At 35.5% G+C, this 18,989-nt stretch overlaps 2 protein-coding genes across 2 annotated transcripts; both read left to right on the forward strand.

Moving 5' to 3' along the window:
• Positions 1-648: 648 nt before the first annotated feature.
• Positions 649-1,473, forward strand: LOC112286084 (ubiquitin-ribosomal protein eS31 fusion protein). The gene is made up of 2 exons (XM_024527641.3): positions 649-719; positions 920-1,473. Exons 1-2 carry the CDS (start codon positions 698-700, stop codon positions 1,366-1,368), a joined length of 471 nt encoding a protein of 156 aa, XP_024383409.1. The 5' UTR covers positions 649-697; the 3' UTR covers positions 1,369-1,473.
• A 3,048-nt stretch (positions 1,474-4,521) lies between these two features.
• On the forward strand, positions 4,522-5,883 carry LOC112285563 (uncharacterized). The gene is made up of 2 exons (XM_024526488.3): positions 4,522-5,077; positions 5,373-5,883. Exons 1-2 carry the CDS (start codon positions 4,544-4,546, stop codon positions 5,610-5,612), a joined length of 774 nt encoding a protein of 257 aa, XP_024382256.1. The 5' UTR covers positions 4,522-4,543; the 3' UTR covers positions 5,613-5,883.
• The last annotated feature ends 13,106 nt before the right edge of the window (positions 5,884-18,989 follow it).

The raw sequence follows: 18,989 nt of genomic DNA on the forward strand, positions 1-18,989 counted from the left end.
ACTAATACGTATTACTGTTAAATGAAGTTGCATACTAATACGTATTACTGTTAAATGAAGTGGTAGTTATTTTGCAACCGATCTGCATCTTTGATTGATGCTTGTTCTTGTTGTTGGTTCCTCCTAAAGTCATCTATCTATCATCACATGATAACAAGTTGTCATTTTTTGCAGAACAATTTGTCACTAAGATTTCCTAACATTCATGACCATTTCATTTTGGTAATATGTTCCACAAGCAAAAATGTTATATATATATACATATATATCCGATCTATAAAAATCATTTACATGTACATGTTCTTTTCATAGTGTTATAATAACCTCTTTCCATACCATTAGTGCACAACTGCGCAAAATGTCACAATAATTCCTTTCTACAGATCAATCAATGAGGTTTTCATCTCTGGATTAAACAAGTGCATTTAGTAGGTGCCCATGATCCAGCTGGAGACCTCAACGTTTGCGATTGGAAACTAAGACCGACAGATGAAGATGTTCCGAAGACGAATAAAAGACACTGCATTTCATCAATTCGAGCCAGAAACTGAACGAATGAATGAAGAAGACTTGACCTAATTCTTCAGGAGCCTCCGATCGGAGACTTATAAGGCGGCGATCGCCTCCGAGAGAGTCTTCTCAATTAGCACCACGGTGACGACGCAAAGTTTTGCTGAGCCCGAGTGCAGCCTCCAAGATGCAGATCTTCGTAAAGACCTGTAAGTATTTTGTTTCTGTACAGTTTGACAATGATTTGGCGTAAAATTTGGGTTAGTGTGTTGGGTTACTCGTTTCTTTTTTCTTTTTTCTCTCTAGGGTTGTGGCTAGATCGGCTGTGTCTATTGTGTTTTAAGTCGTTGGGGGGAGGAGTTGTTTTGCGTTTCGCTGAGTTGGGTTTGTTGCTGTTGATGATTTGCAGTAACGGGGAAGACTATTACCCTTGAGGTGGAGTCTTCGGATACCATCGACAATGTAAAGACGAAAATTCAGGATAAGGAAGGAATCCCGCCCGACCAGCAGCGGCTCATCTTTGCAGGCAAGCAGCTGGAGGATGGGCGCACCCTTGCTGACTATAACATCCAGAAGGAGTCTACTCTTCATCTGGTGCTCCGCCTGCGCGGTGGTGCCAAGAAGAGGAAGAAAAAAACCTACACCAAGCCCAAGAAGCTGAAACATAAGAAGAAGAAAGTCAAGCTCGCGGTGCTGCAGTTCTACAAGGTGGACGACTCTGGGAAGGTGCAGCGCCTCCGCAAGGAGTGCCCCAACCCGGAATGCGGAGCCGGAACCTTCATGGCCAATCACTTCGACCGTCACTATTGCGGCAAGTGTGGTCTGACTTATGTTTACCAGAAGGCTGGTGCAGAGTAGAGCTCTTTACTATATGTATCAGGCTGGTTGTCCGTAGGTTTGAGCTCGCATGTGCTGGTGTCATTCGAGGCAGTTTATTTCAATCGAATTTTAACGTTTCAGGCAGCGTGATCATCTATCATTTCGAACAATGAATGATTATTGTGTGAGTGGCGTTTCAAGACCCTGTCATATAGTTGTTCATTGCCATCATGCTTCGCATTACCGAGGATTTGGCCTGCTTTGTTCTCTCGTTCCTCACCCGCACAATTGTTTTACATCGTTCCCGGACGGAAAACAATTTCAACATAGTCATATTTAGAGCCTTGACCCACCACAATATTTCTGTACTCAGCTTGGTACGAAATAACTACAATATCCGGTGTTATCAGTTTTACCTTCATTAGTTACTAATTAGGTCAAGTTGAAGGTCATTGTATTGGTAATTTTGTTCCGAGTCTGACAAGCTCTTTACATCGTACAGCAGTGGAGTATGTGTGCACTATGGTTACTTGGCTAACTTGCTGTATATTATGTCTTGATGTGTCCACCTAGTGCCGTATACACCGTGGACTAAACTTCTGTGGCGTGCTCTTCATCATTCCCCAGTATTCAATTTCTGTAGTAACATCTGAAATGCCTTTCATTTCTGATTGGAGAAAGTGATTGATCTAGAAAAATTAAATTGCTCTCGGTAAATCATGCTGGTGCGTTTACTTTGAAATGGTACTGGTGAATGGCTTACTTAGATTGAGGTAGAAACAATATCAGCATTTGCGCTCACAGTTCATCCATGACGACCAAGGCATTTAAATCATGGGCAGTGTTAAATACGCTACTGTGTACGATGAGCTCTAACGACACTATTTCACTGACATTAGAACCGCAATACGCATCAGGATGGTATTTGTGACAATTTCGCTTGGAACAAAGCTGAATGAGACAGAACCGATCTCCAAAGTGAAAGTTTCGGACTGGATATCTATGCATCTTGTCCGTGAGGAAAGCCAACCAGCCTACGAAATAATGAATGAAGCAGTGCCTAGTTACCGTATAGACATGTACTTTGTCGAGAAGGTTCAGGAGTCTACTTAATCATTTTGCTGGGAAATCCGTGATTTGTTCTAAGATAATCTGATGCTAGTTCTAATTGAGTTCGATGTATATAATACGAAAATGTAGTTGTGAATAGAGCAAGGTTGGAGGAGCTGAATTCTTTGGAGATGAAATGTGCCTGGCTTATACATCGTTCGTTGGATAGGAATACCGGTCGTCATTCTTCACGTTGATTATTTCCCCGAAATTCTCTATTTATCGATCACAAGCCAAGTTGAATACGAACAAAGATGAAAGAGAAAGGAAAAAGCACAACAGACAAAGACATACCATCATAAGCATAAGTTTGGAGTACATCAAATTCTACATGACTCACTCTTCTTCCAAAATGAAATCATAGCATCTGTTGCACTAGACATTACTGAGAACTAGGTACTCATTGTTTGTGTTGAAGGTCAGCAAGTACTTGCTTAGTTACAACCACATAGAGATTAAGCATAGTATGTTGCTAATAGTCAAAAGACAGCAAAGAGTTAAAGCAAGTTATTGTGGTGGCACCAAGGGTTTGTAGGTGGTGGCTAGGTTAAGAAAGAACCTAGGATTTAGATAGATGAAATAGAAATGTATGTGATTTCAAAAAGATGGAAGTTGCCTAGTTGGTAAGTAAACCACCATCTATAAGTAAAGAGTGTTGGAAGTAAGAATTATCTTTCTCCACACTTCTCTTAGACTATAATCCTTGCTGATGCTAAATGTTCGTAGCTTTTAGACTTCTTTTCTTCAATAGTTTTCAGCCGCTTTTTCCAAAGTGGGAAAACAACTTGTCTATTTAGTACGGCTCTTTTTCAGTTCAAATCAATGTTCTAAATGCAGTGCCAGCACATGTGCAGTTCTATGAGAAGAGCTGTGTGGTAGGAAGGACCATTTCACATTCTCAAGCGTTGAGGTTGAGCAAACTTGAAGTTAAGAACAGTGAACCCTTCGTATTTCTCAGACTAAGATGATTCACCATTTACACATACCCAAGGAGAATTGATGACGAAATCTCGATGGCTTGGAACGATGTCAGAAGTAGTCTTTGTGGCTTTAAAAATCATTGAGAATATACTGGAATACTTAAACGCCTTTGAGCTAGAAAAAGTCGTGTTAGGTAAAGCGGATAATCGTGAAATCGAGCGCCCATCCTAGACGACAACAAACACACCTAAGATGACTAAGAATTATGATTATCACGCTGTAATCCGTTTATTGTAAAACATCTACTAATCCATCATGTCTTTTCTGGCATGATTGAACTGCCGAAGTTAATCGTGCGAGATTCAGTTCCTACTTCGAAAACCTCATGATCGAGTACTTCCATCTGTACTACCTTTTATCCAATTCCGTGGAATGGATCGGATGAGTCGGATGCTATGGAAATTCTCGAATCGTGGTTTCATCCAACAATAGGGCCAAACCCTGCAATGCGATGTTGTGGTTCTGGAGGAGTCCAAATGGGGACGGATAGATGTCGACTTGTCAAGCCACTACAATGAAATAAAAGAATATATGGAGATTTTTTTTCAATCTCTTGGGCTTTTTTCCGCATAACAATTTGGTTTATTAGCATAGGATCATTATTATTATTTCTTTTCTAGTTTATTCTCTTCTTATTTTTCGACATACCTTGAATTTAAGTAAGTGATGCCTCGGGATAATCGTGGTCAATGGCAGAACGATCGATGAAAGCAGCAGCAGCAGCAGAAGGAGGACCCCACAGTTTTTGATAGGACAGATATTGTCTGCACACCGGCACAAGGTCAATTAATCATCAGTGAATCTAACCGTGGAACCAGTCAGTACTCGGAGTTGTCGAAGTGCAGCGTGACAAATATAATAGTATCCCTAGATGGACTACCACGTCGGTCCTCCACCATGGTATCGTCGGTAAGAAAACACAGGCAAGATTCCAGTCTTTCTTGCACATGCTCGCTATTTTATGCTCCTCTTAGGCCTAGTCGTGAAGATGCTGTTGTAAGGTAGAAAACCGCCTCCGGTATGTGTCTGCACAGGCCGAGAAAGCGTGTTGGAGCGAGCTTGAAAGACTAGTTTGGGCAGGAGGGGTTGTCTAGATTCCTGGCTGGAATTGTCTCTAAGAAAGATGAATAACGTGATACCGTTAGGTCGTCCTCCATCAGGTTTGAGTGAGCACGGTTCACGCAGCGCACGGGTCAGTACTTCGGCAGGAACTAGTTCATCTTCACCTAGTGGGTCGTTAAGTATGACCGAAGTGAGCATTGATATTTCAGATCCGGGCCCGGATCCTCTCCCTTCGGGTTCGAATGAAACCGAAGCAATTAATCTGCAGTACATTCATGGTAACACCCGACTGAGACTAATTTTGCAAGAATGGGAGAGCAAGTTAAGGGATTCGCAAGATATAATTCTGCGGAAGCAGACTCTCAGTCTGAACGTGAAGAACGAAATCTATCACCTTATCGGATTCTTCAGTGTGTTCCAAGGTGTGGTGCTCACGACTGTCTCGCAGGCTAGCTTGCTATCTTGTCACAACTGGTGGGGGCCGTTCGCTTTGTCACTGTTGGCATCGCTCACAACCCTAGTCGGAGTCTGCCACAAGTTCTGGAACTTCATCTCGTGGAAACGTGCGGCCGAGGAGGAAATCGCAAACGCTAAGGTAATCTAACGACACATGCTAGCTTCCCTCATTCTTCCGACCAGTTTCTTCCTTGTTCTACACATGAACGCCTCATCAAACCCATTGACAGTACATTTCGTGCCACGGTAATGCTGCTTTTCGAGCTTCTGTTGCGATTCTTACAGTAACGGAACCGCTCTTGCGGTCAGAGCTCCTGGCAGCTCAAGACGCGCTCTGTGCGTCACTAGAAACCTCCATGTCAACAGCTCATTGAAAGCAACGAAAAAGCTGAGTTTGTAAAATAAAGATGCTGATAATGGTGTGGCAAATTCAGGTGTTGAAGTCGCAGATAGATAACCTGAAGCTACTTGGCAAGCGATTCACGTTCGCGAAGCACGCACCGGACGTGGAGCCCAAGCAGGACGAGGAAAAGACCTGTTCGAACTGGCTGTGTGCAGTCAATTCCTACTACTACTACATCGCACTCTTGGTGGTGGTGTCCATGCTGGGATTCTCGGCGATCATTCTCATCTCTTGTAGGAAAATTCTTTGTGATTCTGGATCCACTGCCTAGACGCCGAAGCCGAGTTCGCCTTGACAATGAATGTCTGGCACAGTTAGGCACTGCTCCGGAAGAATGTGATTGAATCCTTTTCTGTCTAGACAAGGAAACTGTTTCCTCTGCTTCATTGTCATCTTGTGTGTTCCGCTTCTACCCATTTTTTTGTACTTCGGAAACTAGCTAGCACAGCATTGAGAAGTATTTGAGAAGCGGAGCTACATGATTATTATCATTACTACCACGATTTTTACTTTTAATCGTATCTTTATTGAGTGATTAGGTATATACGTTGCGCTTCTGAAGAATTCCTTTGCTATCTGTTGTAATGTGTTGTTTGTTTGTTCTTGTTTGTTTACCTGGCAGAATGTTTCAGGAATGTGGGTGAAATGTGTGGTGCAGTGTAGGTCTCTATGTGGTATCGATTCTGTTTCCGTTGTTGTGTATTAAGCAAGTGTGTGTTGATGCAGGAACTTGGCTGTGTGTGTGTGTGTGTTCGTTTGTTCGAAGACAAAAACAAAGTCTCCTGTTTAATTTAAAATAAAAACTATTTGAAAAAGTATTGAGATTTAACAAAAAAATTGAATGATGAAGTAGTTAATTGTAATGGTAACTCAAAGAGCTATTCATATGTTGCTTGTAATTTATCATACAAAGAACTTAATCACATGTTTGTTGGTGTTACGAAAGTGTAATAAAAAATAGTTTAACTCCGGTTCTCATTATGACTTCATAAAAACTAGAGGAAAGAAAATCTATTGTTTCATACATCCAAGTATATACAATCCAATAGCCACAAAAATTTCATCTACTATCCACATAATTAAAATGTGTTATGCAAACTATGACACAGTAATCAAAACAATATCATTGGCTGACCATACTCCTTAGAAACTATTTTCTAACTCAAGATAGAACAAACAAAGCTCAAAATATTATTTTTTAAAAAAATAGATATTTGAATGCATAATTTTTTTCCAAAAATCAAAACAATCCTTCACAACTTGGAAACAGGTGTAAAAAACATTTACTTCTTGTGAAATCTAAAGCAAATCTGAGAATCAAACCATGAAGTATTAAAAAAAAAATAGTTCAAAAGCATCCTCAATTGCAACTCTTATAAGATGAGAAACAACTAGATATTGAATTAGTGAGAAAAAGACAAAAGAAATTAAAAACTAATCAACAAAAATATCTAAGAAATAATCAACAAATCACATATAATTTTCTTCTTATTTTAGCAATCTCAAAACATTGTTGCAAAGCAGACATTGATGCATGCATGGATTCATGAGTTCTTCTACATTGCTACTTTGAGATTTTGTCAATGCATTGATAATAGTTTTTCTTGTACTGATTACAAGCACATAATCTAGGTGCCAATTTTCAAGGCCTAAGATTCATGGTTGTGCCCAAGTGACACCATTCAATTCTCTTAAGATTTGTTATTTATACCACATTTATTTTTTATGAAATAAAGTTGATTTTTTATAGAAACAAATGCATTAGACTTTGCTATAGATGTAGTATAAAACATAGTTGGAAGTAGATAACAAACTTCATTTAATAGTTTTTTGTTTAAAAATAATTTTATCAATCAAGATTAATTACAAGATCCACAACAAAATACTTCTTGCAATTCTGAACTCTTTTCAAGAATAGCACCATTATCTAGTATCATGAACATATATATTTATCTGAATAAGAAGTGATAGGTAGAAGATAAATGTAGATAGATTTAATAATATCTTTTGGCAAAGTTTCTTAAAAACTTCATAACTACAGCTTTAACTTCATATGTGATTGTAGTTGATTGGTAGCTTAGAAACTTAGCCAACAAATTAGCCATATATTGCACATATTGGTAGCTTGTAGTACAGGCTTAGAATGTAACATTATCGTATTGTAACATGACTATATGGTGAAAATATGAACAAAAATGATATTATGATTTATACTCTATCATCTTGGTTCAATAATAATTCTAGACATTTAAATAAGACTTTTATGAAAGCCTTTTAGTTTATTTTTTGGTTTTAATTGCTAGTAGTTTAAAGTTGGTTAATAAATTTACCATTTAGGTTGTAAAAAATTCTTCTAGTGCCTTAGAAAGGTAATAAATTAGTAAAAATAAAGTAGATTAGATAAATATTTTATATAATCAACTCTAAAATGAAGTTAAGAATAGGATCATGCTAAAAAATTCCTAAAAAAGGTTAAATTGATATCTTGGAGATGACCATTTGTGGATCAGGGTCAAAATCAAACCTCTAGTTACTAAAACAATTGCTTAGGACAAATTAGGAGAGATTTTGGAGATTAAGAGTTAAATCAAAGAATTGACTTTAGACTCATTTTAGAATTATAAAGCTTGTTTTTATAGGTTTTGAGGTGGCTTCACAATTGTTGTGTAAAGTTAAGGTTTGTATTGGTGATTTTGAATTTATGCAATAAAATTAGGGTTAATACTATCAGTTGGTTTGTGAGATGCATATGACATATGTAGTTCAAATTTTGTTATTGGATAGTTGAATGGATGTGCTAATTATGTGTAAAAATTTGTATTATTCTAATGATGCAATTGAAAGATATTTATTTATTAATGAAAGGAGGTATCAAAAGTTGGCAATTTAGAATTGTGTAGGATTTTTGCAATATCTAAAGATCTTCTTATTGGAATAAGGAGAAATTTGGCATGGTTTTAGTTAACTAACATATTAAGCTGCACACCAATTTGGAGCTGAAGTTAATTGTTGGAGACAGAGAAATTATTGCTCAAATTTCATCATCAATCTTCAAATAGGCAATTGAAGGATACTAGAGTGGTTCTTTTGCATTTTTCTCATAATTTATAAGTTGAATTGGATTGAATTTTTTTGAGGATACAGAAGATGTATTTTTCACTAGTGTGCAAAATTTTGTACCAATTGGATGATTAAATGAAGAATTACGACTAATTGAAGTTCACTGCTTAAGATTAGGATTTGGAGAAAAAATGAGAAGTTACAAAAAAAAAGACAAATAATAAGACAATTAGGATTTGTATTTGCTTGAGGTAATTAAGAAGAGTGGTTTTGAGTACTTTTGGCTTTAAATCCTTTTGAATTCAAATTTCTTTGTTCTTAATAGTTGAAACCTATTATGATTTCTTAGGTAATTGCAACATATGACTTTACCTTCTACAATCAAGTGCCTAGTACATTTCCAAATAAGAAGATATGTAATACAATAATATGCATATAAAAAACTTGTCTTATAAGTTAGATACATATTTTATATATCAGACATGTGTCTTGTAAGTTACAACAAAGATCATATTTGGCCACCATATATGCTGTAGAATTTCAAAACCTTGCTTACAACATGGACTAAAATGACAAAGCTCTTGTTAATCAATTTTGATATAGATTGAAAGATAATATCAAAGATATATTATTAACAATACAAAGAACAAACTTATTTATATAATTTATTATTTAAGCCATTGCATGCAAGAATCCACTCTTACAAAGACATCAAGTATAAAGTTTTGATTGGAGAGGTACAAGTCAAGTCATAGCGGTAACTTCTAAGTTTTAAGAAGCTTATTCATCAAAGTTGGAACCTATATAAATTGACACAATATGTTTTGAACCTCTTAGTAATGAAGAAAAGATAACATTATTAAGAAGATTTGTGCTTATATTATGAAAAACCTAAGCATATTTCTCAACATTGTCCAAAGAAGCAATACAACCATAAAATAAGGAGCATGTTTGCCAAAGAAAATGTTGTGTTAGAAAAGAATTTTTTATTTGCTATAATAGAAACCAAGCGATTGAAATCTTGTACAACATCTAATAAAGATCATATTTTCTCCTTAAATCCCTCACTTTGTTTTACAATAGAAATTTGTGTAGGATCAAAAAATCACAAAGTTTTTAACTTATTAGATTTAGAAGCTTCAAATTATTTTAAAAACAAAGCCTTTGTTAAAAAATAAGAAATATTCTTAGTTAAGAAAAATAAATCCATACTTTTAAAAAAAAGTATAATTTCTTGAAGACTTCTTTATTGATTTGATCGCCTTTTGATATATACACCACATCCATTTTCAATGGTAGAAAGACTTTAAGTGCCATTCCAAGCTAGTACCAAGATTATTAAGATATTTTTTTAAAAAAGAATTTAAATATCCTTTCAAAAAATCATCAATATAATTATTGAATTGATCTTCTAGAAAGAATTCAACTACCATTCAGATCAATCTAGAGCTAATTATAAAATAAATTAGTTGTACTCAAAAGATACATTGAAAACTAAAATTTTAACTTTATAGATAAAAATTCATTTGTAGATGAAAATTTATTTTTAGATGATATATTATACTTGAATGAATATTAATTAATAGATAAAAAATTTTAGATAAAAATTAAATAAAAAATATCAAAAAATTGTTAAAAATTTGAGAACTTAAGATTTATTTATATTTTATGCATGATTGATTGTGAGTTGTTTTAGTAACCTTAAAAATGGTTTAAAGAACTTAAAAAGAGTTTCTTAATAAAAAATTAAAATATTATTTTTATATAATTAAATTATAATATAAGAATTATTATGGATTGAAATAGACTTCCAATTAATGGAAGTTTATTTTAATTCATAATGTGTGCAAACTATTAATGACTTAATAATATTACCATAAAAATAGGTATCTTTTAGCTTTGATTTCAAAACTTCTTGATAAATTCAATCAAGCCAATATCTTTACAAAAATAGATCTATAAAGAGTTTATAATTTGATATGCATCAAAAAAAGAAATGAATTAATTGTCATGCAATGGCTTCAGCATTAAATTATTCTATTAAATTATTTTTTGGCATTCTCAATGATAAGTCTTTGATAATAGTTTTTTATCATATCAAAATTGATTAGTAAGAGGTTATAGAAGATTTTTAAAATATTCTAATAGAAGATTGTAGAAAGAATTTAAAAATATTTTAGAAGATTTTAGAAGATTCTTAAAATATTTTGTAAAATTCTAGAAAGTTCTAAGAAATTTAAGAAATTTATCTAAAAAGCTTCATAGGGTTGCTTTGTCGTCAAGCAATATGGAAACTTCTCAAAAAGCTTCCTAATATCTAATATATATTAGAATTGAGGCTAGAAGGATCTTTAGTCATGATAACACATTTCTTAGAGCTCTAATTCATCTCTTTTTTGTTGATCTTGTACTTATTTGGTTTAATCAAATTCTTGCAAGCTTTTTGATTGAAATTCTTCTATTCAACTTCTTATTAAGTCTTTATATAATGTATCCATGGCAGTTTCTCAAGGCTACTCTCTTATCAATATTGAAGCATGATCATTCTTAATAAAGAATAGATTACTCTTCTTTTTAAAGGCATTTGAGTACTTTAGAAGTTGTAGATTATCCTCTTTTAAATTGATATTGTTTAGAAATTCTCTTTTTTTCTTTCAAGATAGCTAGAGGTAAAGATGTTAATATGGTTGAATCTCTGTTAGGGACATAATCCTTAGAACCTTCTAGAGACAAGTTTCTAGAACCTTCTAGAAGCAAGTCTCTGGAACCTTCTAGAAGCTTCTTAGTTGGTAGAAGATATTAGGGACATAGTCTTTAGAACCTTCTAGAGATAAGTTTCTAGAACCTTCTAGAAGCAAGTCTCTGGAACCTTCTAGAAGCTTCCTAGTTGGTAGAAGTTGCTTGAGAAGCTTCCTAAATAGAAGTATATATTAGAATCGAGGCTGAAGAGTTCTTGAGTTTCGACAACACATCTCTTGGAGCTCTAGCTCACCTCTCTGGTGTTGTTCTCATCTGATTAATCTAGCTCTTGCCAGTTCTTCTCGAACTTCTTCTTAGATCTCGAGTCTGTATTTCTGTGTCCATGATAGTTTGTCGAGACTGCACTCACCTCAGATATCAGAGCTAGTTTCTTCTTTGTTAGAGTGTGGATTACCCCTCTACTTGGAAGTGTACTAGCATTTTAGAGGTTGTGGATTACCCTCCTCTAAACTGATACTTCTTTTGTTACAATATTGGAGTCTTATTCTTCTTGGAGAGAGTAGATTATCCCTTTTCTTGAAGCTCTTAAGGCATTTTAGAGGTTGCGGAGTACCCTCCTCTAAACCAATATTGTCTTCTTGTAGAGTCATTTCTGTCCTTCTCTTAGAATGGCCGGGGGCCAAGACATTAGTATGACGGAAAGTTCACAGTCCAAGTTGGATGCTATCATGAATGCCCTTGCTATGTTATCGCAAAGAACTGTAGAGATTGAAGGAATCGTGGCAAGGCTTCACAATGATGGAGCATCTGGGATGGCACAATCTAGGTTGCACTAGCCTCAAACTTTTGCACTTGGAGAAGCAACTTTACCTCAGGTTCGATAAGCACCACTGGTTCTACAACATAAAGAGCCCCGAGTTAGCCTTCTGGATAAGTTCGATGGTACGTGTTCCAAGTTTCGAGGATTCGTCAACCAAATCATGTTGATAACAATTTTACAGCCCGAATGCTATCCAACGGAGGAGACACGTGTTGAACTTGTTGAAACCTTACTTACAAGACAAGCTCTATCATAGTTTCCTCTTTTATTTGAGAAACGATTGTCATTACTAAACAACTTTGAAACCTTTTTGGAGGCATTTGCGGAAGCATTTGATGAACACGACAAGGTTCGATGGGCTACAACAAAGATCCGGTCACTATGACAAAGGATGCACTCTATATCAGTCTATGCATCGGACTTCAGGCAATTAGCATGCGACATCAATTGGGACAAAGAAGCATTGATGAGTCAATTCTATTGGGGTTTAAGGGACGATGTGAAGGATTTGCCGTTAACTCTTCCTGATCCACAAATGCTCAACGAAGCTATTAGCCAAGCTGTGAAGTGCGATAACCGCCTATTCCAATGCCGCCAAGACCAACGTTCAAGACAACATACGGTTTTCCACATCCCAACTATGTCGGCAAGCAGCATGAATTCATATTTACAGATAGGAGACATGTAAATTGATGCGATACGTATCAAATCCCTTACTCTAGAACAAAAAAAGCGGCGTATGGAGGAAGGTCTATGCTTGTATTGCGGTGAAGAAGGCCTCAAAGTTGGAAACTACCCGAAGAAGTAAAATCAACGTATTGTCAAGACTAGGGGTGTGTTTATTCAAGAAAACGAGGATGCCCAGCCACAATAGGAACCGTACGACTGGACAGTGAAATATCACAACAACAACCAAGTTCCTTTCTTTCTGCTCAACGTGCCCTTTGCTTTACAATCCTTTTGCTTATTAGCCCTCAAAAATTGACAACCTTAGCATTATTAGATTCAAGAGCATCTGCTTGTTTCTTAGACGAAGAATTTGTGAAGCATCATAAGATCCCTTTAGTACAAAAATCCAAACCTGTTCACGTTGAGGTCATAGATGGGCGACCTTTATTGTCTGGTAGTGTCACCCATGAATCAGAACCTATAGAAGTGACGTTTAAGGGCCATAATAGTCATATTATTTTCAATATTATTAGAATTCCATCAAATCTTGTTATTCTTGGTCTTTCTTGGTTGGAAAAGCATAACCCATCCATAGATTGGAGGTTGCGGAAGATGACCTTTCCCACAAAACTACCCAAGAGCAAGCCTAGTAGAAAATCCCGAATAGAGAAATCCTTATTTATTGGAGCAAGAGCGTTTATAAGATCGTCTAAGGAAGGCACACCGTTTGTCATTTATGTGGCTCCAACTACGGGGAGAAGATCTCGACAACAAGTATACCAAAGTAATATAAGGATTTTAAAGACGTGTTTGAAAAGAAAAATACCGACATGCTACCGGAACACAGACCATATGATTGCGCCATAGACTTGCAGGAAGGAGCACAACCGCCTTTTGGTCCAATCTACAATCTATCGCAGACGGAGTTGACGGAGTTGCTGAAGTACATCGACAAGAATCTAGCCAAGAACTTTATCCATCATTCAAAATCGTCAGCTTGAGCACCCATCTTATTTGTGAAGAAGAAAGATGGCTCATTGCGGATGTGCATGGATTATCGAGGCCTCAACAAGGTAACAAAGAAGAATTGTTACCCGTTATCCTTGATTTCTGGTCTCTTAAAACAACTTGGATGTGCAAGGGTTTTTACAAAAATTGATCTAAGGGGAGCTTACAACCTCGTACGAATCAAAGAAGGAGATGAGTGGAAGACAGCGTTCCGTACAAGGTATGGCCATTTTGAGTATAATGTCATGTCCTTTGGTCTTATCAATGCTCCAGCGGTCTTTCAACATTTGATGAATGACATTTTTCGAGAGTACCTTATTGATTTTGTTTTCATCTATTTGGATGATATTTTGATATTCTCCAAAAATGAGGAAGAGCATGAAAAGCACGTTCGTTTGGTCTTGGAGAAACTATGAGAGCGAGGACTATATGCCAAGTTGGAGAAGTGTTTATTTCACCAAATAAAGATGGAGTTTTTGAGGTTCGTTGCGACTACAAAAGGCTTGAAGATGGATCCCAAGAAGGTGGAAGCAATTGTGTCTTGGGAGGTTCCGAAGACGGTGAGAGACATACAATGCTTTCTTGGCTTTGCCAACTTCTATCGGATCTTCATCAATAATTACTCTCAAGTTGCTGCTCCTCTCACTCGGTTGGCATGCAAGGAGAAGCTGGAATGGGGACCTTTAGCGGAGAAGGCATTTCAAGACTTGAAGACCACATTTACTACGGCTCCAATCTTGGTACATCCAGACTTTACAAAGGCCTTTTATTTGAAAATTGATGCTTCGGATTTTCCTTTGGGAGCTGTACTTTCACAAATGGGAGAAGACAAGAAGCTGCATCTGTTTGCATTCTATTCTCGAAAGTTCTCTATTGCTGAAATCAATTATGAGATCCACGATAAGGAACTTCTTGTTATAGTGGATTCTTTCCAAGAATGGCGTCATTTTCTTGAAGGAGCTGCACACCCAGTGACCGTATACACAGATCACAAGAATTTGGAATATTTCATGTCGGCTCGAGTTCTAAATCGACGTCAAGCTCGATGGCATATGTTGCTATCTAGGTTCGATTTTATTATCACTTATCAACCTAGAAAGCAGCAAGGACTATCTGATGCCTTATCGAGGAGATCGTATCTTGTATCAAAGGCTGGAGAAGCAGCGTTTGATCAACGATGTATGACGTTGTTGAAGCCAGAGCAATTTTGGCTTTGCGCTACTATTGTACCAATTGATACTGACTTCTTGAATTAGGTACGTGCCGCGACTATTAAAGATTCAGTAGCCATTGATATCAAGCAGCGTGCCAATGACGACAAATTCAAGGTAGAGGGAGATCTTTTATACTTTGAGGAGCGGTTGTATATCCCAAAAAGACTAGCACGACTTCGAGTTCTTCAATCTCGCCACGATTTTCCAGCTGCGGGACATTTTGGATTCAACAAGACCTTGGAGCTTATTTCTCGAGATTTTTGGTGGCTCCAAATGTGGAAGGATGTGAAAGATTTTGTCCTCTCCTGCGATATTTGTTCAAGATCCAAGAATCCTCGGCATCGCCCTTATGGACTCTTATAGCTATTGTCGATTCCACATCGACCATGCTCTTCAGTTTCCGTGGACTTCATTAAAGACCTGCCATCATCGAACTCATTTGACAGCATCTTTGTCGTTTTAGATCGGCTTACAAAGATGGCGCACTTTGTCCCTTGCAAGAAGACATCATCCAGTGAAGTCTCAGCAAGACTCTTTCTCGATAATGTGTATCGATATCATGGACTACCAGATGATATAGTATTAGATCGAGGAACCCAGTTCGTATCAAAGTTTTGGAGATCTCTCTTTGAGATACTGAAGGTGGATATCAAGCTTTCTTCGGCTTTTCATCCTCAAACTGACAGCCAAATGGAACGGGTGAATCAAGTCTTAGAACAATACTTACGATATAGCATCAACTATTAGCAAGACGATTGGACCACATATCTAGCGCTAGCCGAGTTTGCATATAACAACACCCTCCATGTGTCGACTCAATACACACCATTCTTTTTCAACTATGGGTATCATCCGAAGCTTGATTTATTGAGTCCGTCAATAAATAACAATCCAAGAGCTAAAGGATTTGCGAAACAACAATCAGAGCTTCAAAATATATTGAAGCTTCAATTACAATTCGTTGAAGAATCCTACAAGGCATCTGCAGATAGATTTCAGAATCAAGCACCTACTTTCAAAATTGGTGATAAAGCATGGCTTCTTTGATGGAATATCAAGACCAAGCCACTATATGATAAGTTGGACTATCGAAGATTGGGACCATTTATCATCTAGAACCAAATCAATCCAATGGCGTACCGTTTGGAATTATCGGCTTCTATAAAGGTACATTCAGTCTTTCATGTTTCTCTGTTAGAGCCTTATCGAGAGTCATCTTTTCTTGGAAGAGTACAATGTCCGCCACCTAGTATTGAGATCGAGAACCACGAAGAATACGAGGTTGAAAAGGTGTTGGATTCATGGCGAAAGTGGGACAAGTTGGAGTATCTTGTTCATTGGTGTGGCTACGACATTAATGAGCAAACGTGGGAGCGAGCTGAAAATCTCGCCAATGCGCCACAAAAAGTACAAGAGTTTCATCAACAACATGCTCATAAACTTAAGCCGGTTTGACAATAGCTTCTTTCTGAAGCTTGCTCACCCAAGAATATAAGAAAGGGGGAGAGCACCACCAAAATTTGTAGTTGATGTAGTTATTTTCTCCAAGTTAAAATAGAATTTTTTCAGTAGCCATAGTTTGGTCTTCTGATATGAATAGCCAAGAGATAGATACTATGCCAATCAGATTATCTCATCCGACTAGCTCACGAAGGCGTCCCCGAGATGAAGAACTGCCTACACCATAGCGACGACAGAGGATACCGAGTAATCGATCACTGGTGATTGTATTTGAATCCGAGCCTGCATACGATGGTCAGCCAAAAGGCGTGTTTGCAGGAAAATTTCATAATGAGGACATGGAAGTTCATGCTTGGTCAGAAGTTGAAGGAGTGGGCCACTACCGTTGGCTTCAAGGGCCGATGAACCACTTGCCTCGTGAACAACAGTTGGAGTTCATAGCAGATGTTATGCGACAGATCTTCATTTTTTTGCGTTGGTACTGATCAACAACATTGCTTCTCAGAGACCTCAAAGCTAAAGGAGGGGGTGATGTTAGGGACATAATCTTTAGAACCTTCTAGAGACAAGTTTCTAGAACCTTCTAGAAGCAAGTCTCTGGAACCTTCTAGAAGCTTCCTAGTTGGTAGAAGTTGCTTGAAAAGCTTCCTAAATAGAAGTATATATTGAAATCGAGGCTGAAGAGTTCTTGAGTTTCGACAACACATCTCTTGGAGCTCTAGCTCACCTCTCTGGTGTTGTTCTCATCTGATTAATCTAGTTCTTGCCAGTTCTTCTTGAACTTCTTGTTAGATCTCGAGTCTGTATTTCTGTGTCCGTGACAATCTGTTAAGTTCAAGTTAAATGTTATTATGAAGACATTGAATACTTTATTTATTGGAATTTTTGAAATTCATAGATTTTTTGTAAGATTTCATGGTGATGTAAGACATGAAATAATTGAGCTTGTGATTCAATTACTTTCTTAAGCTTCTACATTTAAGAAAGTAATGTTGTAATATATGTATTCTTTCTTTAAAATGCATTAGGCACCTAACTATGGAAGATAAGTAGAAAGACAAAAATAATCCTATTAAGTTTAATAGACTCTTAAATAATTATTTAAGTAATATTTAATAATTTTAATTAAACTTTAATTAATTCAAATAAATCTAAAAAAATATTATAAAAAAAATACAAAAATTCATAAATTAATCTCAAAAAAATATAATAAAGAAATCTTAAAGAAATATAGAAATAAAACTTTAAAGAAATAATAAAGAAGCCTAAATAAATAATAAGAATAATTTTTAAAAAATATTAAATAAATCCTAATAATTTTATTATTATTTTTAATTAAATTTTTAATTAATTTTTATTAAATCCTAGATTAAATCCTAGATAAAATTTTATTTAAATTTCAATCAAAATCCTAACAAATCTTAACCAATTTTAGGTGAAATTCTAATTATATCCTAATTAAAACTATAATTAAAATTCTAATGAATCTTAATCAAATTCTAAGTTAGATCCTAATGAAATTCTAATAAAATCCTAAATCTCAAGTAAATCCTAATTAAATCCGAAATTCTAACCAAATTCTAATAAAAATTCCAAATAAATCTTAATTAATTACTATAGCTATTTGAAACCTCAATAAATATTAATTGAATCATAGAACTTGACTAAAATTTTATTAAATAATTCAATTAATAAGAAATTAATAAGCACAAAAAATTTAAAAAGAATCGAACTTATCAATTGCAAAAAAAACTTTTAAAATATCTTAGTTGTTGGTTGCCTTCCTTTTCCAACTTGAATGTTGATCTTTCAACAAAGATTGCTCCTTACTAAATCATTCAATGTCTCCAAATTTTTTTATTTTATATAGATATTTAAGTCTTAATTTCTCTTATTAAACTTTTTTTAAAGAAAATTAGCACATATTGCTAGATTTTGAAATCTTTTATTGACCGTAAATCTCAATTATCTAAGACCATAATCCACAAAAACTCTTGTATTCTTTAATCTTATAACTTAATTGATCTCAAATTTCTCATACACATTTCTAATAAGCACAACAAAAAACTTTCAAATTTTCATCCATAGATATGTAAAGAAACTCATAAAATCTTTAGATTTATAAACTTGTTTTTATTTTTTAAAATCTAATCCTACCAACTACATCATTAATTTTTAAAATCTCTCAAAACCTAAATATTAATCCAAATGATATGAAATTAAATAATTTTTTTTTTAAGAGTCTATTCTCAAAATTTATTTTTTATTATGCAAAAAAATCTTTGAAGCAATATTGATACTTGGTTATGTGCCTTGTGATTTGATTTTGATGTTGATTAGTAATTGATCCTCTTGGAATCAATTCTTGTTTTTTTGAGATAATTTTTGCTAAAATCAACTTCTAATTCTCTCCTACATATGTTTATATGCTTTATTCATCTTATCTTTTTATTTTGCCTTATTTATGGCCATACAAAGTAAGTAGAATCTATTTGTATAAAAAACAATTTTAATACTATAAGATATTATTATTTGCATATCTTTTATTTATATTTTTATATTATATCTCTTTAATTAAGGTCTTCTATAATAAAATATTTTCTTTCTTCTTTCACCTAATAGCTATGTTACTACATGATAGTGGTGGTGCTTATATCTCAATAAGGAAATTTATCCATTTAATAATATAAGAAGCCTTGGATTAGTCTTCTAAAAA

This window comes from Physcomitrium patens, chromosome 8 (genome assembly GCF_059467195.1).
Source record: "Physcomitrium patens ecotype Gransden chromosome 8, ASM5946719v1, whole genome shotgun sequence".
Classification (NCBI taxonomy): Eukaryota; Viridiplantae; Streptophyta; class Bryopsida; order Funariales; family Funariaceae; genus Physcomitrium; species Physcomitrium patens.